The following is a 21,808-nucleotide window of genomic DNA, read 5'->3' on the forward strand; positions in this document are numbered from 1 at the left end:
AACTATGCCACAAATATTTTTCATGTGTCTTTTACAAACATACAAGTTCACATGCACATGACACACAGACCCGAAATCACATAAAGAATTGCTCCGTGTGGGAATCGAACCCGCTACACGTTGTACGGCAGCCAGTTGTATTTCAAGGATTATTCTGTGACTGTGAATGACTTCAGCCCGTAAAAAGATTTTTTTTATAGTCGGTTGGTACTGTATTTAATTATGTAATATACAGACTTGAAACGTAAGGACATTCTTGGTAGACAAAGAAAGTCGGTTACAAACCAATCTTGATGAGCTCTCACATGGAAATATAGGTATACAAACTCTTCATATTATTCTAGTCCTTTTGCCTGAAAAGAGACGAACAAGTTGTATACCTTGACTGGAACTATTCTCCCTTCTTCATGGACCACGTCAAAGGGAGGCAAACCGAAGTGTATTTTTCTCTCTTTGATGCAGTATAATATAAATCACTTCTACACAGAAATAAAGGGGGAAAATTGTATGTATGTACACTGATAGCAATTTATGGGCACTGTAGTGCATTGACCTATTCAGTACCGACATAACTAAGCCACCATAAAGTTTCACGCTTTCTAAATTGTATGCGTACAGTACTAATATGTAACATGTAGACAAACCTATTGGACCTAGACTATAACATAATGCACGAACTGATCGCCTATCAACTCCATAATGACCCGTTTCCCTCATTGTACCAGTTCTGCAACTATGAGATAAGCTCATATAAAATATATGATTGTATTTTAGTAGGTAGGTGATGTTATTCATTCAGTTTTGTTGTACTTACTCTAATGTACTTATACTTAATGTAATAAGGTTATAGCTGCTCTTTTAATACATGAGCAATGAGCACGAATCACTGTAGTTTTTGGAAAACCGACCAACCAGTTTTGATGCATAATGTAGTTAATCATTATGCGCAAGCCGCGTTGAAGGTTTTGTAAAATTATCAGTAGTAGGTAGAACTTAATCTAGAATAATCTAGGTAAGGCTCATCCTATCTATACATATATTATGGGCAAGTTCCAAGGATGCTAGGTTACAGAGAGGCGCCACGAGACGCGAGTATTCAACTGCCCATAAAGTGGCGACGGTGCCAAAAAATTAGGGCCGCTTATAAGGTGCTTGCCTAGGGCGCTCTCTAGGTTTAGGTAATCCGCCTTTGGACTTATATTTGTTATCTTAGAACATAACTGGCGAAAAGTTGGCATTTTAAGATGTGCAGCGTACCTACGCCTTTACCCACTGTGCGAATAAAAAGTGTAATGCCATGCAATAATATTTAATCAAATATGAAGGAATTAGGTAAGACATTGCATAGCTATACTACAGTCGAGTTGGTTTGACAAAAATAAAAGCTAACATCTTTTCGAATATCTCAATATTCGAATATTTAATTTAGCTATCGATGATCTCAACCTTTATTTCATTCTTCAATCTTGTTTTTCGAGGTTATTGTAACAAACTGACATTTAATTTCGACAGGACATAGTAATTTGTAAAATGGACTATCTATCAATGGAAATTAGAGTCGTTTTCGATAAAGTGTGAACTTATCTACAACTAGCTTTTGCTCGCTTTTCTGGCAGCATTCGGGTCCGTATTCGTATACGGGGCCAAGGGAAACCGGTACGCACATGCACCCGCACTCGCACCCGCACCGGCATCCGCACCCGCACACACACCCACACCCGCACTCGCACCCTCACACGCACACACACCCACAACGCATCCAAGCGGGTATTATATGTTGTACAGCCCAGACCGACAAATAAACAATTTTTTAATCACTTTGGGTTCAGTATCTACTTACCTAGTAACAACCCCTAATATTTATTTTTTAAATGTTTTCAATGTACAGAAATAACATCTCTACAGTTTCATTATATTTATAGAAGACTAGCTTTTGCCCGCGGCTTCGCTCGCGTAGAATTTGGTCTATTACTTAGTGTGAAAGACAAAGTTTATCTACATTAAATACTTAATCCGAAAAATGTATTCATTTTGATAAGAATTTGATAATTATATACTAAATGTGCATTGTAAAATAGTACCAAATTTAATTAGATTTATGGTTCACAATTTTGTTTGTACTGGCTTGCACATAAAAGATAGATATATGCTGTCGCGGACTTTTATTTAGATCTACTTAAGACAAACAATCCTGCGGTACATCTTCCTTTTGTAACTCCATGAGTACGCCAAGATAGCTCTCAGATGGAAGATTTTTTCTGACTTAATTGGCACGTATCGTTATATTATGACCAAAACTACATAAAATCATTATAAATTGTAGCCTATGTGTTATTCTGATGTATAAACTATATTGTGGTAAAGTTTCATTCAAATCCATTCAGTAGTTTTTACGTGAAAGAGTAACAAACATCCATACATCCATACAAACTTTCGCCTTTATAATAGTAGTAGGATTTATCATAATCACTTTTTTAACATAAATAAATGGTATCCTTATAATATGGAAATTAATTAACAGTTGAACTTGCCGAAATGTCATTTCTGCAAATAATATGCGATACAACTTTTTTGTGAATAATTTTTAATTGTAAAAACTTGTTTCTTTCTGCTAGACATTTTGTATGGAAGTTTTACCTTATAGATTATAATTAATAGCTTTGTTTTTATTGGATTTTAAAACATAATAAAATGTTTTACTGTTACAACTGGTTCCCAGTCAAATTTAGTCCTGTATTTTGTAGTTCCAAAATCAATCACAAATTCTTCACGTATCGTCACGCCTTTTATCCCCAAAGGGGTAGACAGAGGTGCACATTACGGCGTGTAATAATACTGTGCAAGGTACAATCACTTCATCACTTGTGTTATAAATCCCATGTAATAGGGTAGAGGGTGAGCCTATTGCCATAAACTGGGCATAATTCCAGACTCCGCGGTACTACTGTAAAATTTTCTAAAAACCGAAGAAATCACAGTAACTCATTTCGCGATCCGGGAATCGGACCAGAGATCCCCTTGTCTGGCAGTCGCACTTGCGACCACTCGACCAATGTAGTATTGCATTGCCCTGCAATTTTTGAGGGAGCTTTACAAATTTATTAAGGCAGTTATATTCCAATGAAAAGTCGTTCTTCTATCTAATTTGTGTTTATTTGCAGGTTTACTATGGCCACGGCCGACTGGACACGTAGATCTGGGCAACTTCTTGACCAAGATCAACATTAATAAGGTGGAGCTGAATGTGGTCAATGGAGGACGATCATCCGATTACATGAAGAATGCTGGATACGTAAGTTTCTTTTACCCTACTTGATTAAAGAGGTGAAGTTACTTATATAATGGGAATATTTATGTGTAGAATTGTTTTAATGGTATTATTCTAGTTGGGAAGGACGATGCGATAACAGCTTCCGTCATCTGTTTGATAGCCCTATAAATCTCTCATAGCTGCGCACTGCCTAGCGGGTTACCGGAGCTCCGGCTCAAAAAGTAGGAGTAGGAGCGCGGTGGTTTTTAGTCAGTAACAGTTTCACACTTTCCTCTCGCCTTGCCCTTCGCGGGAGGAGTCATCAGATGCCTTCCCCCCTTAAAAAAAGTTCCGTTTAATTATAACTGTCTATACCTATTAATGTGCTTTCTATTTTAATTATTCTACGGTGTATTTTAACTAAATGTTTTAACTTTCACTAAGACAGTTATTTCGAGTCTATATTAATTAATCTTAGAACTTTACATAAGTGCTAAGATTTATTAATATCTTAAAAAAAGCTTTATATGAAAAAAAACTGCTTTTGATTAATTAATATTTTGATGAAATTCTGCTAAATAAATTGAATGTAATTAAAAAGGAGGTGTGTAAGTATAATAATGTTGTGTTTGGTTCTCAATTGAATAAACACTGATCTGAATTGAAAACTGAGTATTGGACTAATTGATCTGAATCTACATCTGATACAATATATTTTTATAATGACTATCGTGAGACATACTAAATTAACTAAAAATCACAGTTTACTCAAGTAAATTAATGTAGAAAAGCTCAAAATAGTTTCGGTAGCGTGCGCAGACGCCCCGACAAAACGTCGCGCAGCCTACTGTTTTTTATTTATAGCTTTTGTCCATTAATTTCCGTGAGTAAACCGTGATTTTTAGTTAATTTGATACAATATGATGAGAAAAAGGCTAACCAGCATTAGTTAACAAATTTTAAAGTAATTTTGGTAATGTTTCTTCCAACAGAGATTCAAGGATTTGTTGGCAAAGGCGATACCTAGGGGTGTAACCCCGAAACCAACGGGGAAACCGGTGTCAGTATTAATTGACAATGAAAACCCTAATATCAAAGGTAAGCTGATTAACTTTTATCAATGACTTGTCTTATTTGATTTCGATTTTGTCTAAAGTACCTGTACAACTATTTTTATTATACTAGTGGTCGCCTAGTGGTCGAAATTCGACCATATACGATTTAATTTACAATACCACTTAACATACGTTCAAGGATAATTTTTATTTAACGAATTGCTATTCGTTTTGTAAAATTCAAATTAATATATTCCGACGCATCTTGAATAACCAAACCTCCTTCAATGAGAAACCTCTTTTCATATGAGACGTGAGAATATCATCGCAATGTTTGTCAATTTTGACGTTTTGTCAAATACGATACTATGCATGGTAGTGTGTGTAATGTTTTATTTATTGATTTAATGTACTTTATAAGCATTATTTTTGAAAAATATTAGCGTTCTGCACTTCTCCTACACATAAACTATAAGTGTACCAAATTTTATGCTCCTACGTCCGCGTAATTTTCGTAAAAATGGGTCGAAAGTTTTTGCATCACGTATTAATATATAGATTATATGATGTCCTAGTGACAGAGCCAGGATACAATACAAGCATGGAGTCAGGGTACAATTCTAATATTTTTTTATCTAAAAGAGTTATAAAAGTTCGTCAATCAAATCAATTAACTCGTCTAATAGCCCTGAAATTATACCTATATACTTTACGATACACGATATTTATATTTCCACCTAAAAAAAACTGTTTTTTTTACGATAGACGAAATTTTATATTTTAGTTTCAATTTTTAAATCGTAAATAGGTACTTTACAAATAAAGAAATAAATAATGGTCTGTCATTCTGTCCGTCAGTGAAAGCTACACGGAGCTACACTTTGGAACAAGTATCTAGCTTCACTGACAGATAAACTGACGGACAATTTAATTTGACGTTTCAAAAGTGCCTTATTTAGGATTCATTGAAATAAAAACTTTGACTCTAACTGTCCACAACGTCATGTTCATCAATTTTGCCATAATACTTGGAAATATTGACTTTGAACACATCAAAGTTAAAATGTTTAACCTTAGAAGTACTCCTCTAGGTTTAAACAAACTCGTTACAAGTTTTGTTGACTTTCTAAAGGAAACCGCGCCTCGCACGACGAGCGACTCTTGCGAAACGGTAACACGGTGGTTAAGTCCTATGCACTTTTCTATTTCAACTTCATAAGCCAATATTATAAGGCTGAAGTTTGTTCGTTTGTTTTAACGCGCATATCTCCGACACGACTATTATACACGATTACTACGCTGATAGTCCATTTGTCGAGAAAAGCTATTGGGCATATGGCATATAGCATCACGCTACGACTTATAAGAATCAGGTAGCCGGCGAGTCTGTGTGGGAGTAGCTAGTGCAGATAATAAAAAAAATACAATACAAGAAGTAGACGTCATCAATTATTAATTAGAACTCATGACAATATTCCTTCCGAAAACTGGCTAGGATAAACTCTTTAATCAGGCCCCTAGTCAAATGAAAAGTCGGTAATTCTACTCTGTTGTACTACAACATACTGGATTAAATTATATTCCATGTTATTAGTTAGAAATTGTATAATACATTTATTTTATAGTTTCGATCTCACGTACATTATAGTGTAGAGACAGTAGTCGTTAAGTAGCTAGGTAGTATGCATAATGCATTCTAAAGAGATGTTTGAAGGGTACACAGAAAACTGACTTCTTTAGGGAAAAATACGTGTAAATGGCGTTGTGTGTGCAATATAGGCACCTACCACTTCATTGTCATGCGATTTATATGAACAGATTTGTATCTAAATGAATTCTATCTAAGTAATTTACATTTAGACATGACGTAGGCATAGTTAATTCAATGTAAGGTCAACATCCTTTGGAGTGAGATAATGTTTATGTTATCGATGGTAGACACAAGAACCGGTGTTCGATCCAGCGCCAGATGATGTATAAAAATAAAAAATCTAGCGTGGGTTCGTGATTAACATGACAATTATTGTGAAGACAATGCTCCCAACGGGCTTAAGGCTGCGGTTCCACTGACGCGGAGCGGGGCGGAGAGGGCTTAGCGGTGCACGAATTGACCAATCACTATGCTCCAAATCTCCGCTCCGCTTCAATGGAAAAGATTTCGAGCATAGTGATTGGTCAATTCGTGCACCGCTAAGCTCCTCTCCAGTCCGCGTCAGTGGAACCGCAGCCTAAATGGTGTTTTGGTAACTGAAATCTTAGCCGGCTATAGTAACAATGTCTGTTAAGTAATTCATGCGTAAAGTAAAATCTTTTTTAGCGTTTGTGCTATGGTTAGCAACTTATTGTTTTTAAATTCATGGCTATTGTAATGGGTACTTATTAGGATTAAAAAAAATACTTCTTACATAGAAGATAACTTTTATGAACATGAATCATGCTTTCCTCATTGGTAGAGTGTTTCGAGAAGTATTTTTTTTGGTTAGGTTGACAGAATCTCCATATTTGAAGATATCAAGCGAAAGTAGACTCAATATCGCTCATCCATTATTTAAATTTAGAATTTTAGACCTTAACTATTAATGTTTTGTGCAGAATTTTCGTTGGACATGGACGAGAGTTACTCCCTTCGTATCGAAGTAACTTCAGATAGTATCAACGCTACCATCAAGGGAGGCACGTTCTTCGGAGTAAGACACGGACTTGAGACCCTTTCTCAACTCGTTGTCTACGATGACATTAGGAATCAGATGCTGGTAAGTTTATTTATTTATTACTAGCAAACCCAGCGAACTTCGTTTCGCCACCTGCTCTGCTCTGTTTTTTTTTTTTAATTTTCTTTGCTATAAACATCACGGAACCCGTTACCTTTCCATCGAATGCAAAACCGTGGAAATCGGTTCGTGCGATCTGGAGTTATAGCGTCAGGAAGGAAAACCCGACTTATTTTTATATAATAGACTAGCAAACCCAGCGAACTCCGTTTCGCCACCAATGATTTTCCATGTTTTTCTGCTTTTCTCTTGAAAGTTTTTCTAGATTTTCTTTGCTATAAACCTCACGGAGCCTGAGACCTTTCAAACGAATGCAAAAGCGTGGAAATCGGTTCGTGCGTTCTTTAGTTATAGCGTCAGGAAGGAAAACCCGACTTAATTTTATATAATAGATTAATTTATTTCATTTCCACACAGGTAACATTATTATAGACTAAGCCCCACAAAACCGTTGTAATGGTTTGACTGTGGGGTCGCTGAATCTCTAAGTTATCTCTGTTTGTTATGCCGACTTGTCCTATTTAATGTATGTTAGTAAAATTTCATTGCATTAACCTCTTGTCTGTCGGTATATAAGACACAATAGAAAACACATTGTGTCTCGCGTAGATCCGCGTTCGGCATACCACGGGTTAAAAAACGATACTTGGTTTCGAAACAACAAGTAGATATAGACCTTAACTGCTACTCCAAAACGTCGAAACTGCGTTAGGGACTATGTAGATTTTCTGTCGCTAAAATCGACATAAATAGGTATGTTATTCTATGAAATATCTAAACACTGCTTATCAAAAGATGAAAAAGAGTGTTTATAGGTAAGTATATAATATGGGCAAGTTGTACCCTTAGTACAAGATTGCTTTATGTTGAACGACAACGAAACAGGAGCGCATTCGGTGCTCTGATTGGTCGGCGCGAATTAACCAACCAATCAAAGCGCCGGACGCGTTCTCGTTAAACGCAAAGCAAACTCGTACTAAGGCTACTGTAGTTCGGGGTGGAGGACTAAGGGGGAGGCCTTTGTCTAGCAGTAGACGTCTTCCAGGGCCCTTATTCTGCTATTACAATTGTGTCAGAATGGTCGATCATTGAGCAGTGCAAGAGGGACGGAGCTATGTAGGTTGTATAGCTCCGTCCCTCTTGTACTAGCAGAGTAAGGCCCAGCTGATGATGATAAGGTTATTATAGGTAATTAGTTTTCTTTTAAGGTGCGAATTTTATTGTATTAATTATTATGTTATTGGAGTTTAATCACAAAATAGGTGCGTCATCAAGTTGTGTTTGCACCTCATTAATTAGGTAACAGCTGTTAATACGTGTAGTTCACTGAGTAATGGCATTCTATTTGTAGTTTCTGGAATATTCGGTGCTTATAAATTTTGCGACGGTCAATGATCAATAGTCTTGCCGTCTTGCGGTTAGACTACTTGACTTCAGCTAAAGACTTGCCTGACTTATTGTTTTTTAATGTCTTTCCTACTTCTTCAGTCAATATTATTTTGTAATCTAAGAGATTTTGTGCGTGTCGAGGCGCATCTGACTGAATTTGTTTTCGCGATTTACTTTTTGGAGAAGGAAAACGAGGAGACTAACAACCGAGTACTGAAATGCTATTCAAATTAAAGTTATAGGTACTTAAATGTCGTGCTATCTCTGTCATTTACAAAGAATTTGTAGGGACAGAACTATATTTGAGAGCGTCTTAAAATTTAGTGACGTTTGAGTATTTGACCATAAGACCTAATGGAAACTAGTGATCTACAGATTATGGCTTACAGGAAAAAGTATTAAAAAACCTTCAAGGAGTATTCTTTGAAGAGTTCATTGACCTCTTTCTCATCCCTGCAGACGTTTTCATTCCTTATACAGAATCCTTAGTCCTTTTAAGGCACAACTTAACCTCAGCTGGGTACAAGTTTATATTTAAACCAACCGGTTTGGACCCGAGAGTTAGTTGTCACTCCTCTGAGTTGTCACATTAGCATATACGATTCAGGATCAAGAATCAAGGTAGATGATGGTATTTGCTTATATTATATTATATTAAATGGCCATTATATGGTCAGTAACCCTCTATATCTTTTGGAATAGGTTCCAAACCGCTTTTTTATGTGAAAAAAATATATTTGAAGTTGCAAAACTGCTTTTTTTATTTTGTTGTGTTGCAAGTTTTATTTCGGGGTCCTTATTTTGATGTGGAATTTAGCATTAGGTAGATATTTCTTTTTGAGATTTTTTTAATAGCATCATAATTTTTGGAGATTATAGCTTTTGTGACCGTTCTTTTTCTTCTCCTCTAATAACATCTTCTGATTTGTTTCGTTGCGGGATCCAAGACAGTCATTCATTTCCCTGGGATGCGCCGGACTTCAGTGTTCCGGTGTTTTCATGGTTGTATCTACTGTAGATCCTGGCTTACAGGAGTTGCAGCGGTATGGGAGGCAGTGGCGGGCTTGTACCAAAAAAAATGTGACCATATGAGGTTCTTTTTTCGTAACTAAAATAAGATCTATAAAAATGTAACTAATATTCCTATAACAAAAGAAAAGATTGGGCAATGACTTTACTCTTGTAAAAGGTTGTATCTACTGTAGATCCTGGCTTACAGGAGTTGCAGCGGTATGGGAGGTGGTGGCGGGCTTGTCCCAAAAAAAAAGTTTTGTGACCGTATGAGGTTCTTTTTTCGTACCCTGGGTCTAAAATAAGATCTATAAAAATGTAACTAATATTCCTATAACAAAAGAAAAGATTGGGCAATGACTTTACTGTTATTGTAAAAGGTTTTTGCAATAGTTTTTTAGTCTTTATTTAAGTAGAGAATGTCAAGGTTTGTTTATAAGGCCAAAGGTATCAGTTATACTAGGTATTTAACACTTTAATTGTTCTAATAACATAATCTGGTCTTAGTAGGGATTTTGAAGCCGTATACTGGTGCTATTCAGGTCATCACCTGTTTGCTTGCACTTAACGATAAGTGAGTACTAAGTAAATGCGTGGTATTTAAAAGTTGTTTTTGTATTCTCTTGAAATACTAAACATACGACAAATATTGTAAATGGTTGTTCGATGTAGTTAGAAGAGATTCGGGTTCCATCTCCAAGTGAGAGCAAGTAGGTATTGCGTTTTTCAAAATTCTCAGTATGGAGCGTGAGCTTAGTAAGGCGGCCTTTGGATTGTATTTCGTGTATTGACATAAACAGTAAATTAAATTATTTAAAAGCCATTTTAACGAGATTAGTAGTTATTACAGTAATTTAAGTCTTTGACTGCCAATAGAAAACTGATAAAGGCAAATCTTCCGCTAACGTCGATATTTTTCAAAACCAAATCAAAATAAGTTGACACTGATATGTATAAGTACTTAGTTTAAATAAATCATTTAGTCAGAGTAACAAAGTAACAATTATTTTAAACTCAATGTTAGTCATTCAAACAGTAAGTCGCAGGCGCAAGTGAAAGTCTTAAACTGACTGAATTTAATTTACAAAAGTATATCGACGCACAACACTTTCGATCTCGGTCCAATGGTTCTCAAATATTGCAATTATTTAGACACGCAAATTACTTTACATAGTTTAATATTGCAAAATTTACTGTAAGGTAAATGTACAATTATTATAAGGTAAATAATTATTATGAATTATTTTAGTCACCTGTCTGTTATCTACTCAAAGGTACCTATTTGTTCTAATTAACAGTGCTAACCATGAAAACATGTAAATGCCTTGCTTTTATTATAATACGTATGAAACTTAACTATGGTCTTTGGTATTTTTTACATAGCTAATGGTTTTCTATACATATAAATAAATTAGTAAAATATTTAAGTACATCATTATTAGATACTAGCTACTTCCGCGCGGTTTCACCCGCTCTGCTTAGTTCCTATTGGTCATAGCGTGATGTTTTATAGCCTATAGCCTTCCTCGATAAATGCATATGCAATGCGTATTCAACACAAAAATAATTATTTAAATTCCGCAGTACTAGTAGTTCCGGAAATTAGCGCGTTCAAACAAACAAACTCTTCAGCTTTATAATATTAGTATAGATAGTATATATTATTTAGTAGAAGGCCTGTTCATCTTGTTTATACCTGATTTAGGTGTTCATCTTGTTATAAATTATACCTGGTTCAGGTTTTCCTTATTTTTACGGTCATACGTTAATTTTATATCTACACCCAGTCCATAAATATTTGTTTATACTTAATGTGTTATAGGTATCGAAATAAGTGGCAAGATTAACGAACCCATGACTTTCGACACACGGTGTAGATCGATTGTAGATTTATTTTCCGTCTACTATCATTAAAATTTGGTAAATCGATAGTTCATAAGACCCAAAATAACATGACTGGTAGAAAATGTGTATAAGTAATGACGTCAGTCCAATGTAGCTATATCAAACTACTCTATAATAGGACTGCCTCGTTGGCCGAGTGGTTGCAAGTTCGACTGCTGGGCAAGGGGTCTCGGGTTCGATTCTCGGGTCGGGCGAAGTATTACTGGGCTTTTTTCGGTTTTTCGAAAATTTCTCAGTGGTAGCACGGAGTCTGGAAATGTGCCCGGTATATGGCAATAGGCTCACCACCTATTACATGGGACTTACAACATAAATTGTGAAAAGTGGGTGTACACAGTGGCATTACGTGCCATAATGTGCACCTCTGCCTACCCCTTCGGGGATTAAAGGCGTGACGATATGTATGTGTATGTCTATAATAGGTAGGTAAACATATTTACACGTTTTCAATTTTGTCAGATAGTTGTAAAGCCGATAGTGATCTGTTCTATAAAGGGGCATTTCTTTAATTATCTGGCCTTCAGGCTATCTTTTTCGTTTTCGGAGACTGTCGGTGACTGATACTGATGTCGGTGACTGATGACTCACTTTATTTATATAATTATACGGCGATTTCGTCCGCGAAAAATTAAAAAAAATAGGGTTATACTACCCCCTAACATTTAGGGGGATGAAAAATAGATGTTGGCCGATTCTCATAGATACCGGATAAGCACAAAAAAATTCATCAAAATCGGTCAAGCCGTTTCGGAGGAGTATGGCAACGAAAACTGTGACAAGAGAATTTTATATATTAGATATACAGCGTGTAACAAAATACCCATATACATCAAGAAGCACTGAAGAATACAGGTTGAATAGAATCTCTACACAAAGTTTTAGATTAAAATACGGTTAAAAAAATGTTACCAAATACTTGGTGTCGCATGGTTCTTGATTTTATAAATCATACAAACGTGTCACAACACTACAGGGATCACTCGCTAATTACGAAACATTTCTTTTGTAAATCTGATCGCCTAGTACCTATCTACATAATATTAATTCGCATCAAAAAAATAAATATATTGGAAAAAATCATAACTTCGTTCCATAAAAACATGAGTTTAAAAAACCCTTCCCGTATCATTTGTTATGTTATCTACAAGCCGTGCACTTGATATGTATACCCCCTTTTTGTTACACCGTGTATATATATATAAATAAAGTAAGTCAAGAATCTTCGAATATACAAATGCATGTTTTCCTTCCAGATTGTTCGCGATGTGTCCATCAGTGACAAGCCTGTGTACCCCTACCGAGGCATACTCCTTGACACGGCTCGCAACTTCTACACGATCGACGCCATCAAGGCCACCATCGGTAAATATGTCACTTTCCTGCATTAAACTTTGCCTTAAGGTAAATTAAGTAAATATACCATGAAACAAACACAAAGAGGAGATGTCATAACTGAGTTTCCTTTTCTTTTAAGCCGTGGTACTTTACGGGGAGCGCGGGACGTTACAAATCACACCCCTCTCTATTTTACAACATGCAGTCCCATACTACAAACATGTTGCCAATTGTCCACATTTTAATGTGCCAATTTCTGAGCGCTTTTATTCTATTTACACCTTTTTACTTATAATATGGACAGAGTCCTTTTCTTTTGTCACAGTGCACAATCACGTAAGTTGTCGTACCTGTAGTTCAAGTACTTGCTTCATGATATTTCACGAAGTCAGTACAAAGAATAGACTATAATGAAGATAGAAATATGAATGAAGACTATGACGAATTTTCCAATACCCTTAATAATTTGCATGCAAAGATCTTGAAGGTCGTGCTGAGCGTGCTCTTAGATAGGCCTATACCTTATAGATGTAGACAGAAATATTCTGCTGATAATTTTGCAGAGACGTTTAACTATTTACCTATAACATTTCGGGAAGCACTTGCATTTATTTTATTTATTTATTTAAAAAACTTTATGCACAAATACATTGGTGGACATAATGCCGTTGAGATTTTCTGCCTGTCTGACCCTTGCGTGGTGCAGAGAACATAACATTTCTCTTATTTATTAATTTTTTTAATTAAGTGACCTGCAACCTTTTACTTGTCAGTTTCATCACGTAATAGGTAATGTGACGAGTGAAAGTATTACCATAAGGTTTTCACTAGTGAACAAATTGATTTGTCAGTTGAAGGTTTCGTGTCAATGACAGAACTAAGGGCCGTGTGAAGATTGGTTTAATGGGTTATACAATATTGAAGCCATTTAATTCGTCTTTTTGCTACGCTTTCGCTGTATTTGCATATAAACCTAGTGTAGGTAGTGTAGGTACATTTTTATTAAATATCTATACGATACGAAAGAGATTTTCAAATGTTTATACAAAAATAATTATGATAGTCATACAAAATTCTAGTTTGTCTTAAGAAAAATAATCTCCTCATGAACTTGTCTTCATCGACCTCTATAAACAAGTTCTAAAAACTCATACAAAAGATATATTTGTATGTTTTGTTATAATATTTAAATAGCTTGATTGCACCTACTTATTTTGATCGTTAGCATGCAAATTGAGGATGCATGGTCATAATTTGTTGGAACTTATGGCTCTTCGGTCCTTTTAAATCCTTTTAATATTTATTTATATCAATATACGATTTAAAAAACATTTTAAGGGTACAATAACCCGATCAAAGAATCTGAGAGTCCTAATTGCTGTTTTGAATTCAACACCTAACAATGTATAAATTACTAGTTTCTGTCAGCGGTTTCCCCCGCTTTCCTGTGCGATGAAAAGTAGCCTATGTATAATTCTAGTCCATAATATACCGCTGTTTCAAATTTTATCCCGATTTTTTCAGCCGTTTTGATGTGATTGAATAACAGACATATACGTTTGTAAAATTAATAAGATTTTCTGCATAAAAGTTTGACAAACGCTGTTCAGCCGGCCTCACTACTTATGATGGCCTACTTCAATAAGTATCTGCATAGTAAATAATAATAGTAAGAGCGCCGTTTACTATGGACTTGATACCGTACCTACAATATCAAAATATATTTGTCACAGGGTGTCTGGTAATTAGTGAACGATATTTAAACACGTGATTGTACTCATGATTACAAACAACTTTCCCAAAGAAACGTTTTTTGTATACTCATTAGTTTTATTTTTATCACAATAACAAAACAACAATATATTACCAGTCACCCTATACCTACTTTATCTAGCGCATAGGCCAGAGAAGAACTTAATATACGTGTAGGTACATCGAAATATTGACTGCCTCGTTGGCCGAGTGGTTGCAACTGCGACTGCCAGGCAAGGGGTCTCGGGTTCGATTCCCGGGTCGGGCGAAGTATTACTGGGATTTTTTCGGTTTTTCGAAAATTTCTCAGTGGTAGCACGGAGTCTGGAAATGTGCCCGGTATATGGCTATAGGCTCACCACCTATTACATGGGACTCACAACATAAATTGTGAAAAGTGGGTGTACACAGTGGCATTACGTGTCATAATGTGCACCTCTGCCTACCCCTTCGGGGATTAAAGGCGTGACGATATGTATGTACATCGAAATACATGAATTCATTTGAATAACTATGTTCACTAGATGCAATGGCTGCTGTGAAGCTGAACACCTTCCATTGGCACATCACTGACAGTCAGAGCTTCCCCTTCGAGATGAGCAAGAGGCCTGAACTGACCAGGTTGGGAGCCTACTCTCCATTTAAAGTAAGTTGTTTTTTTTTAATTACCAGCGAAAAGTATTATGAGAAGACTTATTTTTTTTATGAAACAAGCCGGTAATCGGTAAACCTAATGGTAAGCAATCGCCGCCGCCCATGGACACTTGAAACACCAGAGGCGTTACAAGTGCGTTGCCGGCTTTTTGGGAGTTAGGAATTTAAGGGTTGTTGTTCGGGAATCGGGGATGGGGAAGATTGGGAAGGGGGGAATTGGGCCTCCTAAATATAAATAACGTTAAGTAAATAGATTAATTGACTATCTCGAAACGTGCGTGCTATTTTAAGTTTCCTGGATAATTATTAACCAGAAGAAATTATTCTAGGAAATGTGTGTGTGTGTGGCTTGCTACTTCAATTGTTTTAAAAGTTACTAGCAAACCCGGCGAACTCCGTTTCGCCTCCAATGATTTACCCTATTTTTCTGCTGTTCCCTTGAATTTTTTCCTGAATTTTCTTTGCTATAAACATCACGGAGCCCGAGACCTTTCCAACGAATGCAAAATCGTGGAAATCGGTTCGTGCGTTCTGGAGTTATAGCATCAGGAAGGAAAACCCGACTTATTTTTATATTATAGATAAGGTTCTAAAACAGGTTCATTATTTATTGTACCTATTGCAATTTTATTTGACGTCGACTGTACTTTAATTGTTGGATCAGAATCTGTTTGTACAATTGTGTCATGGATTTCCCCGCGAGCTACAGCATAAGGTCCTTTCAAAAGGCGTCAATTTCCTACATTCACGATACCTCTGTTATAAATAACACACATGACGTCACGCCCTTTTATCCCCCAAGGGGTAGGCAGAGCCAAAAAGCACAGTAATACTTTGCTCGACGTGGGAATTGAACCCGGGGCTCCTTGTCCGGCCGCAGTCTATTTGTTCATATATTTCATCCTATATGAAATACCTTTTGCAGGTGTACACGAAGAATGACATAGCTGAAGTTGTGGAGTACGCTTTAGTGCGCGGTGTGCGCGTGTTGCCAGAGTTCGATGCGCCTGCGCACGTTGGCGAGGGCTGGGAGGATACTGGCCTTACTGTCTGTTTCAAGGTAAACCATAATTATTTGCACATATAAAAAGGTTTTGTAGTTCTGTCACTATCAATTCTTTATAAAATGACAGAGATAGCACGATATTTAAGTACAACTTAAAATTGAGTCGCGTTTGAGTATTCGGGCGTAGGCCTTCAAATAGGCCTTATTGGTGTAAAAAATGTTCGGTCTTTACGTTTCCAGGCTTCACCATGGAGACACTACTGCGTGGAACCTCCTTGTGGACAGCTGAACCCAACTCGCGAGGAGTTATATGAATATCTCGAAGACATCTACTCAGAAATGGCTGGTAAGTTAAAAGCTAATCAGGATTACGTAGGAGAGGCATAGTTTGCCGCGAAGGAGCTGGGGCCTTAGTCTGCTGCGAGAGGGACGGAGCTATACAACTTACATAGCTCCGTCCCTCTCGCACTGCTCAGTGATCGACCATTCTGACACAATTGTAATAGCAGACTAAGGCCCCTGGTGTTATACCGCGCCCTCATAGGATACTAGTGTGTAACAAAGCTTGCGATGGGTTTCAACGTGGGTGCTAGGTTACAAGAGGACCACAACCTCCAAAGCAATAAGTATCTCTAGTATGGCTGGTTGGCTGCGGTGCTTACCACCAGGTGATCTAGCTGCTTATTTGCCACCATATCGTATAAAAAATGCATGGCACTCTACATATGTACATATAAGTATTATTCTGTGGTCCACACATCTCTATCTTTACTTATCGGAACAAGTACGTAAGTTTCTCGTTTTACAGTACCGTACATATTTCTATTAATTTGTCCTTTCAAAGACCGTATCCACTTCCAGAATCGTTCCAGCCTGATATATTCCACATGGGAGGTGATGAGGTCAGTTTCAAGTGCTGGAACTCTTCAGAAGAAATCCAGAACTTCATGATTCAGAATAGATGGAATCTGGATTCCGCCGGCTTCTTGAAACTTTGGAACCTTTTCCAGACGAAGGCAGAAAACAGGGCCTACAAGGTAAAATCTAGTTTTGTACTAGCAGGTCAATTATGCAACGTCACGCCTTGTACCCCGAAGGGGTAGGCAGAGGTGCATACAGCACGTAATGCCGCTACACAATGTACACCCACTTTTCACCATTTGTGTTATAAGTCCCATCTAATAGGAGGTGGGCTTATTGCCATATACTGGATAAGATTCCAGACTCCTTGCTAGTATTGAGAAATTTTCGAAAAACCGAAAAAAATCCAGTAATTCTTTGCCGGATCCGGGAATCGACATAGTGATAATATTAATAATATTCCACACTAGTGCCACTGGTAATATTAGTAATCAAATGATATAATGATTACCATTTAGTACCTATACCCACTATTGAAAATAGTTACCAATTATTATTTTTCCGGCTATCTGATATTTTTGGTGTTTGATTCCAGGCATTTAATAAGAAACTACCTTTAATCCTGTGGACCAGTACATTAACAGACTACAATACTGTCGACAAGTATTTAGACAAAGATAAATACATTATTCAGGTTTGTTGAATTAATCACATTGCTTTGGTTAAACGTTACTTGAGGTATAACATGGAGGAGTAAGGGGGAGACCTTTGTTCAACAGTGGACGTCTTCAGGCTGATGATGATGATGAGGAATAACAATGGAATAAAGACAATGAAAATCTTCAATTTTTCGTGCCGATACACTTCGAAGATATGTTTTTTTTATGGGAGAGTTTTTTATAAAAGAGCATTTGAGTCATCTGATGGTAAGCAATTGCGACACCAGATGTCGAAGTGCGTAGCCGGCCTTTGGAGGAGGTCGGAAAAGAGGAGGAACTGATCTCAGGTAACCTCACGCACAGGATGGAACGTCACACATGTTTGTGAGTTGTCTTCAATGTCTATAACATTTTTTTTAATACCTTATCGACGATTTTTTGCGACCGACAAGCATCCTCCCAAGCTAAAGCGTGGGTATACAGAAAAGGGTATTTTAACTTCGACTGATGACGTCGTGAAGTATTCTAGTGGTTAGTTGATGTCCTCATGGTTTCAGGTGTGGACAACTGGAACGGACCCTCAAGTTGAAGGACTTCTGAAGAAGGGCTACCGACTCATTATGTCCAACTACGACGCTCTGTACTTTGATTGCGGATTCGGATCCTGGGTTGGCAAAGGTAATTACCCTTATATATTATGTTTATCAATAGCCAAAACGGCTAAAGGGATCGGGATGAAATTATATATCGAAAATAATATTCTTTAAACACAACAATGCATAAGAAAGAATAGGTAGTGTTGTGCGTGTTCTTGTGTGTAAAGAGATAATTAAAAGTTGTAACTTCAATAAAATAAATGCCTTTAATTCAGGTTCCACAATACTTCGTTATGTCTAACTACGTACTAGGTATATGTCGAGGCAGGGCGGTGTATTGTAAGCGACTGGCGACGCTCCCGAGCCACGCGCTCGGGTCCACCTATTTCATCATCAAATGCAACTCAGCAAATCGCGGTTGCCAAGCCGCTACAGTAGTTTAGATCTATATCTACATGGGCATTTCATCGGTCTAACGCGGCAATTCAATTATGACTCTTCTGGTGTTGCAGACGTCCAGTGCTAGCGGGATGCTTACCATCATGTGATGAGCTTTATCTCTAAAAATAATGAATATATTACCATTCTACCACAGGTAACAACTGGTGTTCCCCATACATCGGTTGGCATAAAGTGTACGAAAATAGTCCCGCTGCAATCGCTGGACACCACAAGGATTTGATTCTTGGTAAGTGCAGCTAATATTATTCTAGTCTGTCTTATTTTATCTTTTAAAGAGAAGCACGGAGTATGAACGCATGGAGAAATAATGTACCTAGGAACCAACGCGTTCATGGTTTAGTTAACTATTATGTATTATTATTATGTGTGCGATAGGCTATGGCCTAAACCCGGGAATATCGCTGCGATACTGTTATTGAGAATTTTCGAAACCTAAGAATGCTTTGCCTATTCGATACTATAGGTGCTTGCAACCACACGACGAATGTGACAATTTGTTTTTTTCTTCTATTTTTTTTTTGCTAATCTTTACTTAAAGGTATAATATAATATTATACCTAATACAAAAACTCAAGAATTTGTTTGTTCGAACACACTAACCTCAAGAGCTATTGGTTCGAATCGAAAAAATCTTTTTGGTTCGGAGTCCATTTATGGCAGTGTAGAACATGGCGCTAGTATCGATGTACAATGTACATGTCCTTACGCAAGCATTTATTCCGAGTGTAAAACATGGCGCTACTATCGATATAAAGCATTTATTCCGAGTGTAAAACATGGCGCTATTATCGATACAAAGCATTTATTCGGAGTGTAAAACATGGCGCTACTATCGATATAAAGCATTTATTCCGAGTGTAAAACATGGCGCTATTATCGATACAAAGCATTTATTCGGAGTGTAAAACATGGCGCTACTATCGATATAAAGCATTTATTCCGAGTGTAAAACATGGCGCTAGTATCGATGTACATGTCCTTAGGCGGCGAGGCGGCGCTGTGGTCGGAGCAGTCGGACTCGGCGACGCTGGACGGACGGCTGTGGCCGCGCGCCGCCGCGCTGGCCGAGCGACTCTGGGCCGAGCCGCAGACAGACTGGAAGGCCGCCGAGACACGCATGCTGCACATACGGTCAGTACTACCCACTTCTACTTACACTATCGTTTTTGTATGCAATACGATGCCAAAGTAATCTATATACTATAACGACCCGCCCCAGCTTCGCATGGGTGCAATGGTGATATATTATACCTGTATTATACATAAAAACCTTCCTCATGAGTTACTCTATCTATTAAAAAAAACCGCATCAAAATCCGTTGCGTAGTTTTAAAGATTTAAGCGTTCATAGGGACATACAACATGACAGAAAAAGCGACTTTGTTTTATACTATGTAGTGATAAGATACTATATAAGAAACCTTCAAAAGGCGCCTAGCAGAGGGGAGAAGACGAGAAGAAGAAGGAGTGTGGGATTTTAACCTCACTAAAACCAGTGGCCACCTTCAGCACCGAGAAGGGGCACCGAGACCTCTAACTAGACCTGCTTCGGAGCCCCTAATACCATCTACGCCTAGGCTCTTCTGTCACAGGGCTTCTACATTAAATTGAGAAACATAACTAATTTAAGCATTTTTTTTTTAATATAAACATTATTCTTTTCAACAGAGAACGGTTAGTTCGCATGGGTGTCCAGGCTGACTCCTTGGAACCGGAATGGTGCTATCAGAACGAGGATCAGTGCTAAGCGTGACATAATAATACACTTCATTGTGACTTGTGATACCGTATGGACTGTCACAATCCAATTTATCTAGTACTTGGCATAATAAGAGCTGCGGTCACGTACAGATACGCAACAATTTCATTAGACAACTTTTGGTAATAATAATTGTCAATTATAAATATTTGAGTGCCTCGCTTTTCTTGCGGTCAACGGTGCTCGGTGTATGGCAATTGGCACCTACCCTTTTACACGGAGACTTACATAGCGGTTTTTCACATTTAGAATGTGCACTACTGCTCAGTCCTAGGGTGTATAGGGCAAGACAATAAGTGCAAATATGAAATTAAAAACTTAAAGTGATGTTTTCCATCACTCATTGTATTTCTAGAAAGAAATTAATCATGTTAGCATTCCATTGATAACATACTCTGTGTCATTACACGTTGCCTTATGAAAGTTAAGTAATAAGTGAGTACAATTGGCTTAAAAGTCAAGCAACATTAATAAAATTGTCTCAAAGGGACACTAAATGAGTTTTCTCTTGTATCATGTTGCCAAATAAGGAATTGTCTGGTGAAACGCGGCTTATCTCTGTCATCGGTACGACGAGGTAACTTGAATCACTGTGATCGACTCATTTACACATACTTAGGTTAACGTAACGTCTCGTAATATTTTAAAACGAACGTGTTTTATATCAGTAACAATAATTACGATTATAATAATTTTAAGTATAATATGTAATAACTTTACAATATTTTTATTTGTAATAAAACATTTTAAATGTGTGTTGTGTTTTTTTTTTTGGTGGAATGTGTGCGCGTAACCTGTGACTAGATTTTTTTTAAACGTGGGCAGTACTCTAGGATGTTCTCCTGTGTCGTAGGTGCATTTACAAACATACAATTTCACATTCATATGACGCCCAGGCCCGAAACAACAATTTGTGGATCACACAGAGTTGCTCTGTGCGGAAATCGAACCCGCTACACGTTGCACGGCAGGCGGTTGCCAAGCCACTGCGCCAACCGTGGAGTCAAAAGGTGAGATAGATACGTAAGTGTAAAGTTACCTACATGGATAGGAGCCAATGTGAAATCTAATTCTAGTCTAGAAGGTTCGATAGTGAAGATGATATCTCGTTTCGGAAACGCTATCTACTGGATTTTTTAATTCTGGTTTCTGGAAATATTTACCTACATAGGTAAAGCACCTATAGATAGATCGGTGTAGAGTTAGGCCTGCTCACCCTGTCTACTATTTTGTGGAAACCACTGTTTATTTATGATATAAGCCGGTTAACGAGCAGACGGATCATCCGATGCCCGATGGTAAGCAATGGACATCCGAAACATCAGAATCGTCAAAAGTGCGTT

At 37.3% G+C, this 21,808-nt stretch overlaps 1 protein-coding gene across 3 annotated transcripts in view; it reads left to right on the forward strand.

The window, feature by feature from the left end:
* Nucleotides 1–21,220, forward strand: part of LOC118265219 (chitooligosaccharidolytic beta-N-acetylglucosaminidase) — a 33,208-nt gene extending 11,988 nt beyond the window's left edge. For all 3 annotated transcript variants that reach the window (XM_050706184.1, XM_050706183.1, XM_050706185.1), the window contains exons 4-16: nt 3,162–3,292; nt 4,243–4,348; nt 6,898–7,058; nt 12,635–12,743; nt 14,993–15,114; nt 16,048–16,182; nt 16,369–16,474; nt 16,990–17,165; nt 17,585–17,683; nt 18,206–18,326; nt 18,840–18,932; nt 19,690–19,837; nt 20,375–21,220. In XM_050706184.1, coding sequence (XP_050562141.1) covers nt 3,162–3,292; nt 4,243–4,348; nt 6,898–7,058; nt 12,635–12,743; nt 14,993–15,114; nt 16,048–16,182; nt 16,369–16,474; nt 16,990–17,165; nt 17,585–17,683; nt 18,206–18,326; nt 18,840–18,932; nt 19,690–19,837; nt 20,375–20,453 — 1,586 coding nt within the window. In that variant the 3' untranslated portion in view covers nt 20,454–21,220. The remainder of the gene's footprint in view (nt 1–3,161; nt 3,293–4,242; nt 4,349–6,897; nt 7,059–12,634; nt 12,744–14,992; nt 15,115–16,047; nt 16,183–16,368; nt 16,475–16,989; nt 17,166–17,584; nt 17,684–18,205; nt 18,327–18,839; nt 18,933–19,689; nt 19,838–20,374) is intronic.
* The last annotated feature ends 588 nt before the right edge of the window (nt 21,221–21,808 follow it).

Source organism: Spodoptera frugiperda, chromosome 28 (genome assembly GCF_023101765.2).
Source record: "Spodoptera frugiperda isolate SF20-4 chromosome 28, AGI-APGP_CSIRO_Sfru_2.0, whole genome shotgun sequence".
NCBI classification, from domain to species: domain Eukaryota; kingdom Metazoa; phylum Arthropoda; class Insecta; order Lepidoptera; family Noctuidae; genus Spodoptera; species Spodoptera frugiperda.